This window comes from Erigeron canadensis, chromosome 9, assembly GCF_010389155.1.
Source record: "Erigeron canadensis isolate Cc75 chromosome 9, C_canadensis_v1, whole genome shotgun sequence".
In the NCBI taxonomy this organism is placed as follows: domain Eukaryota; kingdom Viridiplantae; phylum Streptophyta; class Magnoliopsida; order Asterales; family Asteraceae; genus Erigeron; species Erigeron canadensis.
In genome coordinates, this window is record NC_057769.1 from 31,179,064 (window position 1) to 31,197,713 (window position 18,650).

General features: G+C 32.1%; 2 protein-coding genes across 2 annotated transcripts; both read left to right on the top strand.

Moving 5' to 3' along the window:
• Positions 1–8,346: 8,346 nt before the first annotated feature.
• Positions 8,347–9,819, top strand: LOC122583567 (transcription factor FER-LIKE IRON DEFICIENCY-INDUCED TRANSCRIPTION FACTOR-like). The gene is made up of 4 exons (XM_043755959.1): positions 8,347–8,886; positions 9,146–9,334; positions 9,451–9,624; positions 9,721–9,819. Exons 1-4 carry the CDS (start codon positions 8,347–8,349, stop codon positions 9,817–9,819), a joined length of 1,002 nt encoding a protein of 333 aa, XP_043611894.1.
• Positions 9,820–13,399: 3,580 nt separating this feature from the next.
• On the top strand, positions 13,400–14,316 carry LOC122583568. The gene is made up of 2 exons (XM_043755960.1): positions 13,400–13,653; positions 13,839–14,316. The coding sequence occupies exons 1-2, from the start codon at positions 13,400–13,402 to the stop codon at positions 14,314–14,316; spliced, it is 732 nt and encodes a 243-aa protein (XP_043611895.1).
• Positions 14,317–18,650: the final 4,334 nt, after the last annotated feature.

An 18,650-nucleotide genomic window follows, 5' to 3' on the forward strand; every position in this document is an offset into this window, starting at 1 on the left:
AAATAGTCAAACCAAAGGTTTAAAAGCAAAATCTTGACCAGGTGAAAGTTATTTGATGAAAACATTAGATCCCAGAAATTCAGTGTCAAGAAAATAAAAACGAAAACTTTGATGTGGGACAAATTAAAAAACGTTATGTATATAAAAAGACGAATAAAAATAGTCAAACCAAATGTTTAAAAGTAAAATCGTGACCAGACGAAAGTTATTTGATTAAAACATGAGAACCCGATAATTTAGTGTCAAGAAAATAAAAACGAAAACTTTAATGTGGGGCAAAAGTTAAAAGATAGAAAGTTTAGGAGGTTAAAATGAAATATGGTAAAAGTTTATTATGTGCTATACAAAATTGTACATTCCGCGCATAATTTACTTGTATATTCCTATAAGTTTTTAGTATAGTATAAATATCTACGGATCTACCTGAAAAAATTACTCAAAACATGAGGCTTAGACATAGGACGTAGTGGATGACTGTACAAGGTCTAATTGTTTAGGGGCCCAAGTTTTAAATATATATATATACTATGTAAAAATTATACAGTATTTGATATAGCTTCTATAATATATACAATTAATTATTATCTTCGTGATTATGTGGTTAAAACGTTAGGTATAAACATATTTTGGCTTTAAGGTCCACAGGTCGAATTCGTCCTAGGCCCGAAATCTCTTAGAGTCGGCCCTGACTCAAAAATATCTTTATTTTTCTTATGACGCACGGGAAAAAAAATAAAATTTCATGATTTAGATGTTTCTCAAGATTATGAAACGATAGGGATAACTAATTGCTCGTAGTTAAAAGAATAAAGTCGATACTCATATTAAACCAATAACAATTACGCTTTTATCTATTGACTATTGTCAACGTGAGGTTCTTTTAAGGTAAAAATCAAGAGTCAATATTGGCAATAAGGTAATTTACTTTCATTTGGAGTAATCTTAATATATATATATATACTACAAGAAAGTTGAACTGATGATTTATTAACCAATTAAATAGTTTAATTTCATTAAATTAAATCCTGCTTATGTCATTATTTAGATTAGTTATAAATTAAAAACTCTAATAATCATTATCCAAATATATTACGAGTATTATATTAAGTATTTATATTAATGTGTAGAAAAAATCTCACTAATTTACACTTTTTTGTTTTTCATCAATAATTTATACTTTTTAACCCTCAATACATAATTTATATTTGTTTTTAGCATCAACTCAAGGAGATTTTTTAAAAAAGTTACAAAAGGTATTTATATTTTTTTTTTAAAGTTTCAATTGTTAATTAAATCAAGAATCCTAATTGTTATCAAAGAATATGAAAACAATCCTAATTATTATTTAATTATCATAGGATATGTGATTGAAAGTAAACCTATTCATATTATGAGTTCGCATCATGATCAAATACATATACTTGAATGTCAAATACATGATCACAAGTATGTTTATATTTTAATTCCTAATTATTTTCAATAATAATACCAGATTATGAGTACAACTGGTTTCAAAAATTCCATAATACAAGATCACAAGTATGTTTATATTTTAATTCCTAATTATCTTTAATAATAATATCAGATTATTAGTACAACTGGTTTTAAAAATTCTATAATAGAGAATTTATCGTAGCATGTGCCTTGTGAAATGACTACCATAAACAATTCCATCAATATGTCTCAGCTAATAATGACAGTGACGAACATGTGATTATTATACTACAACTTGCAAAATATAACACTTAGAACTACATACGTTCAATATTATAAGCTTTTATGAATTAAATATATGAACATCTAATATTTATAATATCGTAAACCGCGTGTCCAGTGTTGGACACGGGTCTAAAATCTAGTCTATCAAGTAATACTTATATTTCCAGTAAAGAAAAACGTTTTATGATCTATTTACTAGGTAATCTATTATAATATATAAACTAGATTTTAGACCCGTGTCGGACTTACGATATTATCAATATTAGATTTTTATACATTGAAGTCATAAGAGCTTATAATGTTGAAGATATACGGTTTCAAGTGTTAAACTTTGCAAGTTGTAGTACAATAATCACATGTTCTTCATTGCCATTATTAGCTGAAACATAATGACGAAATTGTTTGTCGTAGTCATTCCAGAAGGCATATGCTATAATAATTCTTCTATTATAGAACTTTTTGAAACCAGATATACTCATAATGTGATATTATTATGAAAGATAATTAAGAATTAAAATATAAACATACTTGTGATCTTGTGACATTCAAGTATATGTTTTTAATCATAATGCGGCTCCATAACACGAATAAGATAAAAGTTTTAGAAAAATTGTCTTAAGTTGATGGCTAAAAATAAATATAAATTAAATATTCAGGGCTAAAAAGCATAAATTGTTGATGAAAAACAAGTAAGTGTATATTAACGAGACTTTTTCTACAAATACTAACATAATAATATATTTGGATAATGGTTATTATAATTAATTTATAATTAAATTAAATGATGACATAAGCAAAAGTCAATTTGATAAAACGGAGCGATTTGATTGTTTAATAAATTATTAGTTCAATTTTAAGATTAAGATAAAATATTAAATATAAGAAATTAGATTATAATATATAACTAATGGAATAGTTATCTTCGGTTAGATAGATGGTCGACACTTTATAGTGTTTATAATATTAAATATATTAAGTTAGATATCTATATTTATAATATATGATTATTGGAATAGTTATCTTCAATTGAATAGATGGTCGGTTTTTTATATAATTAAAAGTCAAGAAAAGTCAAAATTGAAAATTGTAAAAATCCGAGAGATGTGATTGGTTAATAAGTTATTATAGCAACTGTGTTTTAGCATAATAAAAGATTAGCAATGCAAAATTGAAACGACACAACTCGATTTAATAGAAAAATAAGGATTTTTTTTTACTTGATATACCCACTGCGCCACAGTGGAAGTAACATGCTCCCTGGATCCGAGAATCACCACTGCTTTGCAGTGGGTAAGATTATTGCAGTGGGCACCAGTTCAGCAACACCAAAAATCATTAGATGCTTAATCCAACTTACAGACTACCAAAATCAAAACCAAATTTCATAATACAACATTTCTAAGTTTAAATAAGTTTTCGACTCAGAAATAAGCAAGGTAAAAGTATATGTTGACCAAACATTCATTTTACCACCAAATGGGTCAATTACCCGAGTTGACATCTTACAAATGACGACGTACAAAATTAGAAATTTCGGCATGACCCATTCGTAAAATCATCAACCAAACCTGTTACGGATTATGAGTTTCTCCAAAACACATTTAAACAAAATCAATACATTACAACTACAAAACGACCCATTTAAAATACCCAAAAACTTGAGTCTAACTCTAGACATCATAATAATTCTCCAAAAAGACATAACAAGAGTACAAAGAGCCAATAGTTCAAAGGGGTCACTATGGGTCCTATTACCAATACCATTATCCGCATTTAACCAAAGCAACCCATATCCATTAAGCATCTTTAACTCCAATCTTTACAATACTTACTTTCTTCCTCATCCGGGACAACCTATAAAAGGGTAAACAACTAAAAAGTAAGCAAAGCTTAGTAAATAATCTTGCATACGTTTATACATACGAAGGAGGGCAATGCTCAAGGGACTGTTGCATATGGACTATGACACCGTTGTGTCATATCCATAATACTCACCCTTGGGCTAGGCATTACATGGATCCATATAAGCAAATGATTACCATCACAATCAAATATATCAATAAGAAATGCTCCACATGAGCCTATGGCCACCGATTAGGCCTGTAATCAAACTCAACCATAAACATGGGACTTAACGCCAAATCAAATACCACCATGGACTCACTCAACATGAATGGTAACTGACCCAAGGCATATATAAAAGTATGCAAGAAAACTCACTTCCTCCGCGAAAACCAAAATTATAAATCAAGAAGACCGCATGAACACAAAACATGTATGCTTCAACCTAGCAACAAATCACAACGCATATAGGATCATCAATCACATACTAGGCCATCTAGCCATAATCACTAACATTTCAACACCCAACCCATCATTTACAATCTTATATTAATCTTGGGTTGGTTCACATAACATGTATCTCTTACATCATTTTCAATTGGCCAAGAGTTACTTTCGTATCAAAATTGTCATTAACATATTTGACCTAGCAGACTTCAAACAAGCATAACTCAAGTTCTACTTACTCTTTTTACTTGATTCCAGTGGCCAAATTTAGGTGACACATATACCTACCTTTTATCTTTAGTGACCAACATGTGAATTGCCTTTCAAAGGTGACTTCTGGTCGTTTTAAAAACCAACACAGTTGCTGAAAACAGCTTTGACCTTACTGAATTCAAAAGACCATAACTTGAGTTCTACACCATAATTTGACCTCATTCCAGTGGCCACCTCTTTGTAACACATTTAGGTACATTTCATCTTCAGTGATCAAGACATTATTTGACTCACATACGTGTGTTTTACTCGTTTTAACAACAAACATCAGACTCATTTTTGCTGAAAGATCAGGATTGCGCCACTGGATTCAAAAATTCATAACTAGAGTTCTACTTCGAATTTTGAACTCATTCCAGTGGGAAAATTTTGCTAACACAATAACCTACATTTTCTTTTTAGGACTCAACAAGTGAAAATGCTGTCATGAGGGCGTTTAACTCGTTACAACATCAGGGGAAGAATCTGTCCAGATTTCTTCTTACTTCCATTCATCAAAATTTACCATCCAACCCAATTAAAACCCTAAATTTGATTAACTTACAAGAACCCTAATTCATATTATATCAATTTACTCAACATAAATAAAACCCCCAAATTTTCCAATTCAAGAACCCTAATTTCTAAAATATAATTTAGCAAGAATCAAAATTAGGTTAAAGCATCAATACCTCAAATAATGGAAGACATAAGTAAGGGTTTCAATTTCATACTTTCTTCTCCTTTCTTCCTTGTAATTTCAGCCACCACCACCATAATTAAACCTCCACTTTTCAATTTTATGAGATAAAAGAAGATTATTATTATTGTTCTTGATGAAAGTTCCTTAGATTGAATGAGAAATTAGGATTAATGTTTGTTAGTATAAGAGTTAGGAAGAATGTAGAAGAAAAGTTGGTGGAGAAGTGATGAGTAAGGAAGAAGGATTTGGCTGGCACTTCCTAAGAGTGCCACGCCCCATTCTCTAATTTAGTGGGTAAATACCCGTTATCCGCTAAAGTTTCAACTAAAACAATCCTATTATTCAAAAATAAAATACTAGGAAACTATTTTAATGTCAAAACTATAATAGAGGTTAATTTTCATTGGCTTAATAATTTAGGGTGTTACAAAAATAACCCCTAACTATGAATGATAGTATGGTTAAAAGATGAAGCTTATAAATGATTTGTTTTTGTAGTTTGGTTATAGATGAGGTCTTTTTTGGATTTGTGTTTTTCCTTTCTCTCACTTAGTCTATTCAACTATATTCAAGTCATTGTTAGAAGTGCATAGCTTGATGAATGTTATTTTTCTTGTGTTTGGTAATTGCTTGCTAGTATGTCGAGGCAATTACCTATAACCGAAAGAATGTATAACCCATGGTCACAAAAGAAGCAATTTTGGTGAAACCTCAATACCTAATATCTATATGTCTATTCAATACGATTGTATGATTCATGCTCTCCCCTATTTTAGAATTTTTAAAATAAAAAACTCTCGAACTCACACAAGTATTTGAACTTTCTATAACAAGAAAGCAATCATTGTTATATAAAAAACACATCATATTGTTTAACTTATCCTAGAAACATAATTTTACGGAGTTCTGGCATAAACATGGATGTAACCTTTATTTAATCTAACTATAACTATTCGTCATTAGTTGACTAATCGCAGCACTATTAAAATTACTTCCACTGTTTATTTGTGTTTAAAATAATAAAAAAAACTTCTATGATCTGATCTAAGTATAATATAATAAGCATATAGTTATGTGCTGTATTTAAAAATTTTATATTGTATATAAACTAGATTGTTACCCACGTAATACGCATGAAACATATATAATCAATGACATGTTAAATTTATATAATATCATAAGCTGACAAATATTTAAGCCGGTAGTAATTGAAACACTAAATAACATGAAGTTAGATTGGTTGTCGTTAAAATTTTGGTTTAAAGTGATCAGACTATTGAAAAATGGATACGTCTTCGTTAAAGATCTCGTTAAGTAAGATTTCTGTTTTGGATGTATGTCATGCATGCGAATAGCCGAATATGTCTGCGTTGTCATTGTGTTTGTGCTTTAACGTTTTCCTTGAATAATTTAGTTATTCGCTAAGTTACTAAGGAATTTAATTATTAATCTATATAACGTATATTGTGCTAATCTATTCATAATATCTTTGTGATTACAATATTCTTTTGATATATAAATCTGATAGCTTACTATAAATTTCGTATATGTTTTTTGGTTATTTATTAACATAAAGTTCGTTGAATAATTATTGAAAAGTATATCAATCTATGCATTGCACTGGCGTAATCTAGTGTGTGTGTACATATTATATTATATTATCCGGTTTTTAATCCGACTTGACTTATGAGACCGTTCTGAATAGTGAAATGGTAAGAAGGTCGGTTTGACATCCAGTTTAGTTTTCAAAACGTTGAATTAAATATAATAAGATACTAATTATGTAAAACTAAATGTTTATAACCAACATTTATTTATTACGTTATATGATAAAAATTCTACAGTTATAATTTGATAAAAACGTATTATATTAAAACATGAAATTTTATTTGAGTAAAAAACAAAATTGATTTTAAATATGAAAAATGATGTAAAAGGTAAGAAATATTAGTTTCCATAATTAAATAACAATAATTATTTTGTCTATAATTTTAAATAAGGAAATAATGATTATTTAAATTTATTAAGTTAAAATTAAATCTTAAAAGTTAAAAAAGTATATGACATCAGCATTTGATCTAATGGTTCTAATTAAAAGCTAAACTTCATACAAAGGTCCAAATTTCTTTATTTTTGATTTAAGGTTTCTCTTCTGTATATATTTAGAGATATATATATTTACTTGATAACAATTATTTTTTAAAATAAAAGTGATAAATCAACTTAAAAAAAGTCTTAAAAATAAGACAAGCAATATGATGATGATATTTGATGTAATGAATGGATTGGTAGAGATTATGAGAGAGAGATAATGAATTATATTTGTCGAAATTTATATTGATTTTTAGATTTTAGATAAGATTTATCACTAGTTGAGGTGAATATAACCTATAATAATTCAATTGGATTTAATTGGATTGGACATTTGTTTTGGGTATCCGGATTATTGGATGAGACGATTCCTGAAAACTAATATAGTTATTTTTGGTTTTGGTTTCCAAGATCGGAAACGGATAGTCCAAAATAATGTACCGAAAGTAGTTTTATCATTGTCATGGATTTTCGAAGTTATAAGTAGATTCTAGTTTATTGATCAATGAGTATCAAAATATTAACGTTTGGCACACACATCATGATCTTGGATTCTTGGGTGCCTTTTGCTGATACTAACGATTATATATCTTCATTGAAACAAACTAACCGGGATGCCCAAGAGCACACGATATCACAAACCTGAAAAAGTTTTGTGTAATTACCTGTGGCAAGTGTCGGAAGTAGAATTTGGACTCTGAAATCGTCAAAAAGTTTTCATGAGTACCAACCAGCATAAATTAACTATAAAATTAAATTAGATGATCAATAATTCAGCATGGATCGAGTTGTCAATCACTCTTAAAACTAAAATAAATACATAAAAATAGTATTAAAAGTATAGAGTTTTATAGACATCTTAAGGCCGTCATACCCATTTTTGGCCATCACATCGCTACGTACTGAGGTGCTTTAATTGGTTAGTCATTATTCAAAACTCAGAAACAGTTTGATTGAAGTGGTATACTACTGAACCATTTGTTAATTCGACTTATCTTTTTTTTCCAGTACGTAATTAATCATGAATAATTAGTACTCGTATATTTTAATCAAACTTGCGGCTTAGATTCCCCGAGCATTTGCATCCCGTTTGAGATTGATGTCAACGCGACATTTCTAAAATTTCTTAATAAACATCACGCCAGCAAGATGCTTGTTTCGCGATTCCATTTACACAATAATCACAACTACTAATTACTATATATGTTGCATATATACTCACACATTTTTATTTAATTATATGTATACAAATTAATTCATCATTTTTATCATATATATCAAAGGTCACAAAAATGGATGAGAGAGCAGACTCCTCCGAGTACTCAATCAACCAATTCAACGGTAACATTTTCAACATGGTCCAACCAGATTTAATCCCGGAAAGTGATTTCGCAAACTTCATTTCCATCATTAAGGAAGATCATCCTATAGAAAAATTCTGTTTGGACTTCGAATGCAATCACTTTACCAATACTTGTACGGAAGTATTGCAATTTCCACCAATGATGTCGTATGGCCACAACACTGAATATGTGGCCGTAGATAGAGCTGTGACTGATTCTAATGACGGTTGTTATGATCAAGTGATGGATCCTTGTTTGGACATGTCCACGTGGAACCGAAAAGAGGAGGATGTGAAGGTTTCTGAGGAATTTGATGACGATGATTCTTCCGAGACCGTGACAAATGGTAACTCGGATACACGAGGAAGGAAGAAAGGCGGCGGTGCCAAGGGAGATCGAACAAGGACCTTGATTTCCGAGCGGAAAAGAAGAAGTGGAATGAAGGAGAAGCTTTACGCGTTGCGTTCATTGGTACCCAACATCACTAAGGTTTAGCTTCTCTCTTTGTCATTAGGACGTACACATACATTTTAATTAAGTTTATTTTGAAGAGATCAATACATGTCTTATATGTTTAATTTGTTATTAGAAGACCATAATGATAATTACCACACTATTAAGGGTCCAATTGCTCCATTTCAATTCTTTTATCTTATAACACAACATATATGTTTTTAGTTTATATATATACTTAGGAGCCACATTTAAGAAAGTTTCTTCTTCGGGTATGAATTTTCTTCATAAATAGATGGACAAAGCTTCCATAGTTGGAGACGCGGCACGATACATCCAAGATCTTCAAGCGCAGGCAAGGAATTTAAGAGTAGAGATTGCGACAATCGAAGAAGCATCTAAAAATAACAAAGTAATTTCATCTCAAAATTCAAAAAAATATCGTGTTTCAAACTCGATTGCAATAGTAAAGAAGATATCAAAGGTTAGACGAAAAAAAAAAATCAAAACTTGTGATTTTTACGTGTATATATGTAACTAGGTTTTTGGCCTGTGCATTTACACCAGCTAGCAATAACGTTTTTTTAATCAATCTCTTAGTTCGACATGTTTGAAGTAGAGGAAAAAGGATACTATGTGCGATTGGTTTGTAACAAGGGACGAGGTGTCGCGGTGTCGCTCCATAAAGCACTCGAGTCAATTACGAGTTTTAAGGTCCAAAGCTCCAATTTGTCGACTGTTGGTGATAACTTTGTCTTGACATTCAATTTAAATGTAAGTTTTATCTTAATTTATACATTGTTAAAATCCACTTTGTTAACACTTTCAATTAGTTTAGTGATTAGTTTGTGCATGTGTAATGATCTTTAGGTGACAGTGTGTGAATTTGATATCAACCTGCCAAATTTGAAGCTATGGCTTTCGGGGGCTTTCCTTAATCAAGGTTTCGAATTCAATATGTTTCCATGAGCCAAAAGTATTTGATTGACGAATGATGATAATATGGTTCAGAAGTTTAGTTCTAGTTGTGTATGAGCATTTTTAAACGCTCAAACACTCCTATGCGTCACAAGCTATTTTTAGTTTTTTGTTATAAATAAAGATGCGTGTAGTTTTGTTTTTTTCTCGTAATGCCAATATAATAAATTAAAGGTTATGTTAAAAGCAACAATGTATACTTACAATATCGAAAAAGTATAATTATAAGACAGGAACGAGTGGAATTGGGTAAGACATCAGATATATTGAACCCGATCGGCTACACCACTCCCTGCGTTCGGGTAGAGTTTGGCTAAGGCCCGATCGGGTAGTTATTTGGGTTAGTAAGCCGATCGGCTAAAAGCTTTGGACATCAAATTTGAACGTTGGCAATGAGTGGGTCCCCCCTCCCCCCCAAACGGCTAGATCTGATAGTTTAAAAAAAAAAAAATTTTTTTTACCCATTTTTCTACCTTTTCACCCATAAAAACCCCATTCTTCTTTCAAAAATTACACCACAACTTTCATTTTCACCCAATTTCCATTTCATCCACAATTTCCTTTCAACCAAACTCACTACAATGGACCTTCGTGATTGTAAAATGGCTATCCAAACTCACCTAAATCACGACTCCAACACACCTCTCAGATGTCAATAACGTCATTTCTGAGAACAAAGCGGCTTACGAAGCCACAATCAACCGACTTACTGCCCCGGGTTATGCACGTAACATTGCGGAGAATGAGCATCTTGTATATCTTAGACGGAAGATCGACTGGCTGAATCAAGTTATTTTTCAGTTAAACACCGCCTCTTCAACATTGACCCGGACGCTAGACCACAGGGTATTCTCGCAAGCCAATGTGGGTGGTGGTCAGGATGTACCTTACTACTCTGACCCGAGGGAGGAGTATGTTTCTCCTCTACCAGGCGCGGCCACCGAATCTCCTGAGCGCTACCCCTACATTCACCGCAATGACGGTGACATCACTGTGGACTCAGATTATTCCGAGGCTTAGTTTAAGTTTTATTTAAGTATTTTAGTTTTACTTAAGTGTTTTAGTTTTATTTAAGTGTTTTTTAGTCGTATTTAAGTATGTTTTATTTAAGTATGTTTTATTATGTATTGTGGTTTTTAGTTTAATGAAATTATGTTTTATATTTATATGGTTTTAATTATATGTATTAAAATTAAATGAAAAAGAAAATGAAATTGGGTAAGAATTGGGTATGTATTACCAGTGATTTTAGTAAGAATTGGGTAAAATTGGGTAGTTGTGAGTTGTAGAGTTTTGATTGGAGGATGAACTGGGTAAAAATTAGATATGTATAAAGTACTCCTTCCTACCTAAGGAAAATGATATTTGTAGAGCATGGGCTAAGGATAGTATATTATTACGAGTAATTATTTGAAAAAAAAATAGTAAAAATAAATATTTTATTATCTTAAACACTTTACCAGTCAAATTTCTTTTCTCACCTTCCATATTATATGGAAATATAAAATTAACCAGATCTCTTTAAATCTATACCTTTAAAACCAAATGTCCCATAACCACATACTGACAAACTACCATTCTATACCGTAACAAAAGTAGTACTCATAAATCTGCCATTTCTGATATGAGTATAACTCTTAGTATAACAATACTACATTGAACACAAAACATAAATTAATATCACTTCCAAGCTAATTAAAAAACTCAATCTACATGATAACATATATATCTAGCGATAGCAGTCTTCATGTAAACTGTCACAATTTTCAAAAATAGCCGCCTTCATATCACAATTTACCATACATGCTTAATAGGTACAATGTTTAGAAAATTCATCAAATGAAATTTATTAACGAAATGTTCGCAAATCCATTAGAATTAAAAGAGATAAAAGGTGATAATTAACCTAGAATTTAAACTAAACACAGGATTCACTCCTAAATTGTGGCAAATCTTTCTTCTTTGGCATGTTGGAGGAAACATTTTCTTTATCAAAACTAGTTTCTTGTTTACCACACGTAGGCTTTGTATGCCCAACTTGTTTGCATATAGAGCAAAGTTAAAGATTACTACAAAGTTACATATCTTCTTTTTCAGAAATGATGATACGAAATTGAAATAATCTTTATTGTTTTGGATTACCGTAACTATATTTTCACAAAGGGAGAGAGATGAATATGGTGATTAGTTTTATTTTCTCATATAATGTGGAAGATGAGAGAAGAAATTTGACCAAGTGTAAAAAATGTGTTTCGGATAAATAAAATTAATTTTACTAATGTATTATCCTTAGCCTCTGGGGCTACAAACCTGATACTCGAAAAGAAGTAAAAAGTTGTTGCCATTACAGAAACCTGATACTCTAAAAAACCTCTACCAACAAACCCGGAACAACGGTTTTTCTAGTAGTGTATTTTATTCATTGCCAGACAATCCCGGAGTAACACTATGAATAAAAAAGAATCGGATCTTTTAACCAATTCTCCCCCCACAAATGATCCTTCCTACACCTATTAGAATACCGGTATGAATAAGATACAAATCTACAATATATACAATTAAAAAGTAGATTGTAACGGTGCTTACCGGATGAGAAAACTTCATCATTATGAAATGAGTAAAAGTAACACATTAGTAATTTAATGTAAAGGCCAAAACCGTCTAGGTGAGCTCTAACCTTACCATAAGTCCATAACACCCATGCTATTTTTCAGCTTTTGTAATATTATTATTAAATAAGCTAGTTTTGTGTAAAAAGTTTTTTAGAAAAAGGTTTGACTATTTTCCTTAGTTTAAAATGTCGTAAGGGTAAGTTTTGAGCTCGCCTACACTATGTTGGTCTTTACAATAAATTACTCATTACTCATGTTAAACATACACAAGCATATCTTTATTAAAAAAAAATAATAATAAATAAGTAAGTAACTCCCAATGCCGTCTTCTACGGGTTTTGGGTCCTAATACCGTCTTAGACGGTGTATGGGGGAGGTTGAGATGTAGACAGCCTTACCCCTACCAAAGGTAGAGAGGTTGCTTCCATGTTCTGCCATAGGTAGAAAAGGCCCTCCAGCCTTGCTGGGCATGAGAATCGAACCCTTGAGCTCTATCTCCAGAGGCAAGGACTCCAACCACTGATCCAACCCAGCTGGTTATGAGAGTTATGAGAGTACTCACAACGCCTTCGTCTAGGCTCGTTCCCCTGCTCGTTCTTGCATCGAGGACGACTCCCCACTTGTCCATGGCAGCCCGTTCCCCCAAAGACGAGAAGCAAATGTTTTTTTTTTAATGTAACGGTCACATAAGTCAAACTTTAAAAAAAAGTGACACAAATAGTCCATGCCGAGATTGGAATTTCTTACACATTTTCACTTTTGGCCCTTTTTTATAATTTATATATATAACATCTTTACATCTTTAGTTTTATACACAAAAAACACACTTTTATAAACATAAAACACACATTTATATATCTAAAATCATCATGTCTTTTCCATTTCCGCCGAATACTAACACGTACACTCGACCGGAGTTGTTTACAAACGACTCCGACGATGAAGAACTTATCACTATAATGGGCGATTTTATCGATTTGGTAAAAAATGAGGAATCTTATACCCCTCTCACTCGTGTTCATATTCCAAGAGATCGGCTTGGTGCAGGACAACAGTTACTGAATGATTACTTTGTAGAAAACGCAAAGTACCCGCCATACTCCCTTAGGTGGCGATTTCGAATGGTAAAAGAGTTATTCATGCGTATAGCTAATGATATAACTTCTTTCTCCCCAGTTGGTGATGAGCCTGTTCCTCGTCATTTTATTGAGTTGTGAAACCAGCGTGTAGATGGAAGAGGTAAACTCGGTTTTTCTACAATTCAAAAGTGTACATCCGCGATATGTCAGCTGGCGTATGGCAACTTGGCCGATTCACTTGATGAGTATCTACAAATGGGTGAACAAACTTCTAGAGACGCGATTTATGCTTTTGTAAGTGTGACTTTGACCTTTACAGAGAAGAGTACTTACGAAGACCAACAACAGATAATATACAACGATTCTACCAGAAACACGCACACCTTCGTGGTTTTCCAGGGATGCTTGGGAGCATCGACTGTATGCATTGGCCCTGGAAAAGGTGTCCAAAAGCATGGCAAGGCCAGTTCACTCGAGGTGATAAAGGGGTACCAACCATCATGCTTGAAGTTGTTGCATCGTACAATTTATGGATTTGGCATGCATTTTTTGGAATGGCAGGTTTGAACAATGACATAAACATCCTTAATCAATCACATTTGTTTAGGGAAATCATTGAGGATACGACTCCGGATACTTCATTTATGGTTAACGGAACCGATTACCAGAAGCGGTACTATCTAGCCGACGGTATTTATCTTGAGTGGGCGACATTTGTCAAGGCTTTTTATGCCCACAAGACCCAAAAAAATAAAATTCAAGAAGTATCAAGAAGTGCGCGAAAAGATGTGGAATGAGCATTTGGAGTTCTCCAAGGTCGTTGGGCAATCCTTACACACCCCTCAAGGTTGTTTAGTGTCAACAAGATTCATCGAACCATGTATGCTTGTGTCATATTGCATAACATGATCGTCGAGGATTCGGGTCATGCAATAACCTCCTATGATCTAGAAATCCTAGTTGAGCCACCCCGTGTACATGTTCGTACCTTCCGAGAGAGGATGGCGGTCCAGACACGGACCAATAGGGAGCTTTGAGACCGAGGGTTTCACCATGGTCTTCGTCACGATGTTGTTGAGCGTATATGGCTTCGCCTGTGATCCATTGTTGTTTGTCTTAGTAAAAATAAATTGTGAAACTATGTTGTTGTTTTTAATTAATGATGTGTTTTTTTTTAAGTATTGTATTGTATGTTTATTTATTTAATGGAATTTTTAAATGTCTTTTATTAAAAATTTGAAGTTGTATAAGTTAGAGGGTTAAAAGTGTATAATTAAATAGATGATAGAATATTGGGTTGAAAAGGTAAACTTAAATAAATAGTGGGTCTTATACTAGTCCTGACATTGTGGATGTTTTAATTTGGAGGATTAGTCCTTAATTAATCATTAAGCTGATGTAGAGCTGATAAGTGCTGATAGTGATTAGTTCTTGGAAAATGATTGAAGGGCACTTTGAGTGTTGTGAGTGTATGAGCGTAATGCTCATACACAAGTAGAAGTGAAATTAATATGAAGCTACCATAAGTAGGCATTGATTTGATAGTCATAGTTGTTTTCATGGACAACAAAAGTTGTTTTGAAACACCACATTGACGAATTTTGTAGTTTACTATAAATAGAGATTGCTATTAAAGGGAAAAAAACAGAGGAATATACCAAAGTATGCGGAAAAGAAAAAAAATTGTATAATCAAAGTAGCCAAACGTTATATGAGCATTTTAGTACTTGCTGATAGACTTCTTTGTGAGTCAACGTACGTCAATGAAACCAAAAGTGGTCATTGTGTGAGCCTCATCGAAACTCAAAGTATATGTATATTTGTGTTCGATGTAGAGTCTTGTCAATTTTGAATATGAAAGCATTTGCAAACTTACTAACAAACCCAATATTAAAAGCTAATTTATTAGCTACAGATAAGGTTCATTTCATAATTTGTAGAATTGGATTACTTTTTCGGACCACCCTAATCAGTATTTTCGATTTGGATTGATTTTTTTTTTTTTAAATTGAAATTCTTCGTGTTCATTATAAATAAAAGAGATTTGAACATGAAAAATATATCACCATCAAGTAATACTATAGGTAGGGCTGACAATTTCCGACACAGACATGTTAGCATGACACGACACGACCTGGTTTTTTCATGTTTCGTGTTTAGCCTTAACGTGTTTCGTGTCTTAACAGGTCCGGACCTGTTAAGACACAAAAAGTTATCGTGTCTTAACAGGTCCGGACCTACTTTTTGTGTCCGAACAGGTTCGGACCTGTTAAAACACAATAAGACAAGTAGTATATATATGGAGATGTTTAGACACGTTAAGGACCCGTTAAAGACACGTTAAGGACACATTAAGACACGATAAGACACGTTAAGACACGATAAGACACGTTAAAACACGATAAGATACGTTATCAGGTCCATTAACATGTCCCTTATCGTGTAACTTTTAACAAGTCCCTTAACAGGTCTCTTAACAAGTCCCTTATCGTGTAACCTATTAAAAATCGTGTCGTGTTCGTGTTTGGAAAAACTGACACGATTAGCTATCGTGTCGTGTTTAACCCTATCATGTTCGTGTCTTATCGTGTCATGTCGGACACGATATGTCAGCTCTAACTATAGGCTATTTTTTTTTTCATCTCACAACTTGTTAATTTGACACAACTTGAGAAGAAAAAAATTAGAAGAATCTCAATCCGTTTGATTTATGTAAGTATATTTTATAAAACATTTTGCCTTTTTTTCAAATCTCAAAAGATGATTTGAACTACTTAAATTACACTATTTTTTATTCATTAATTTAAACATCAATATACCTATAATACTCTTAAAATACAACAATTCATGTTTTTCTCTCTCCTCAAATCTCAACCACTTATTTTTTTCCCCCTCCTTCATAAATTATTTTATTCTTCTAATTTATTCAAAATCTTGTATCTCAAAATCCGTATATTGATAAATTATAAAAATTGTATGAGTGTTCTTAAAATTTCATGCTCTTTTATTAGAGATGTCATTTGATATACTTTCGATGAATTTTTAAATCCGAGTACGGAGCCCTTACAGCTAAGACATTTGGCTATCTTATCACCTCCAATGACCTATCACCCCCACCATCTAACCGTCGCATTGCGCGGGTACTATTGCTCGTAACTAAAAGTTTATTATTAAGAATTAGAAGAATCTCAAACATCGTACATAACTATAAAAGTATCACCATTGCATTAACTCATTAAGTAATACTATATGCCCACTAATTTTTTTTTGTTTACACTTAAAATTTGACACAATTTGAGAGGAAAAATCAAGAGAATCCAGACCGGTATAATTTATGCACCTCTCATGTGGTATGAGACAACCTGTTATGGTGCCAAAATTTTGGAAATCAACCCCTTTTCGGAAAAATATCAACATTATTGGTTAATTTAAGTTCATCAAATGAGTATAAATTCTCTCTAAGTTAAAGTTAAAAAAATATTAACCATTTAAATCAAAATTAAATGGATGAGATTCAATGATAAACATTGAATCTTGACCATTGATTTTAAACTAAAGGTCAAGATTTTCGTAACTCTATCTTCAAGTTGAAATTAATTTGAGAAAATTCACACCCTCATCAAATTCTATATCTAGGTGTTGTTTTGTTACGTATATTTCATTCGTTGCTATGAATACAATTACTCTCAAAGCAAAATTATTTGATTTATTTTTAAATTTAATAGGTTGTGATGCTTGAAGATAAAAAGAAGTTTGAAAGACAAAGAGTGATAGAGACTTAATTTAGTGAATTGTTAACTTGGTGGGTTCTCAAGGTATTAAGCATTTACCTAATGCGAATAACACCTCCCTTAAATAATAAAAATTTAAGACTTCATTGAATAAACTATTTGATGGACTCTACAATTAAGGCATATATAGTTATAAATTAAAATCTCACACCAGCTTTCACTTGAGAATCTCCACCATTAGTTTTGATAATTATTTGTAATGTTATATACACTTAAAACTGGTTATCAACTTATCAGTTATCATAAATCATTATTTAATATGTAAATATTTTAAGATAACATACAAAAACAGATATAAGTGATGCTTCTTCTTATATATTATTCTTAAATTGTTTGCATCTTATAAGATGACTATGTCAACGCATATCATCTCAATTTCTTAATAACCCTCACGGCATCAAGATGCCTTACCCATGATTCCGTTTGCATTAACTTTAAAGTCATAAAGACCATTTTACAATTCTACAATTTTCCAATCTAGTTTAATTCGCGAAGGAAACCAAACTCGAAAACATCGTTTTAATTCTTCAAGGCAGTCGTAGATCCTACTGAAAATTCTATTAATTTTGACCTCCTTATGGCGTTTTTGGCCGATTTTATTCATGCCAAGTGTTATGAACTTGAAATCACGATTACGATATGTCGATATTAAGTATCTAAAGTTTAACTATATACAATTCAAGCATAAAAGGTCTAAATATTATGTAAAACATATGTATAAAATGTGTCATATCGTTACTCAACATGTGAATAATATATCATCTGTGACAAGCAAAAAAAACCCGGTTTAAAATAGGTTTACCTTTGACTGAAAACCAGGTTCAAATTGGGTCAAACTCGGTTTTGATCGTGTTGACCAAAAAACAATTCGGGTCGGTCGGTTCAGGCCTAACCTTTGCCCACCGCTAGTACTGTCATAAGCCTTTCGCATATCAATATCTCTCCTCTTGGTTTGCAATAGTTCTTTTGTTTGCAGTAGTTATTAAGAATTCTTGTGTAAGCTGGATATTATCACTCACCCGCCTAGCAAGAAATTGGTCTAAACTAAGAAACATGCATAACATAAACTCACATAAGTGAATGGTAGTCGAAAGATAAATAAAAAGTAAGTAACACACAATGCCGTCTTCTACGGGTTTTGGGTCCTAATACCTCGACGGTGTATGGGGGAGATTAAGATGTAGACAACCTTACTCCTACCACGATGGTGTAGAGAGACTGCTTCCAGGTTCTATCTAAAGATAGAAAAAGACCTCCGGCCTTGCAAGAGATGAGAATAGAACTTATGACCTCTGTCTCCAGAGACAAGAGCTTAGACGAAAGATAAATATGAAACCAAA

Bases quoted from the DNA above. Each gene is read 5' to 3' on its own strand.
- LOC122583567 (XM_043755959.1), top strand. From the start codon at position 8,347: ATGGATGAGAGAGCAGACTCCTCCGAGTACTCAATCAACCAATTCAAC. The intron at 8,887-9,145 runs GTTTAGCTTCTC...CTTCATAAATAG, and splicing joins TGGTACCCAACATCACTAAG to ATGGACAAAGCTTCCATAGT. The intron at 9,335-9,450 runs GTTAGACGAAAA...TCAATCTCTTAG, and splicing joins TAGTAAAGAAGATATCAAAG to TTCGACATGTTTGAAGTAGA.
- LOC122583568 (XM_043755960.1), top strand. From the start codon at position 13,400: ATGGGCGATTTTATCGATTTGGTAAAAAATGAGGAATCTTATACCCCT. The intron at 13,654-13,838 runs GTGAAACCAGCG...TGACCTTTACAG, and splicing joins CCTCGTCATTTTATTGAGTT to AGAAGAGTACTTACGAAGAC.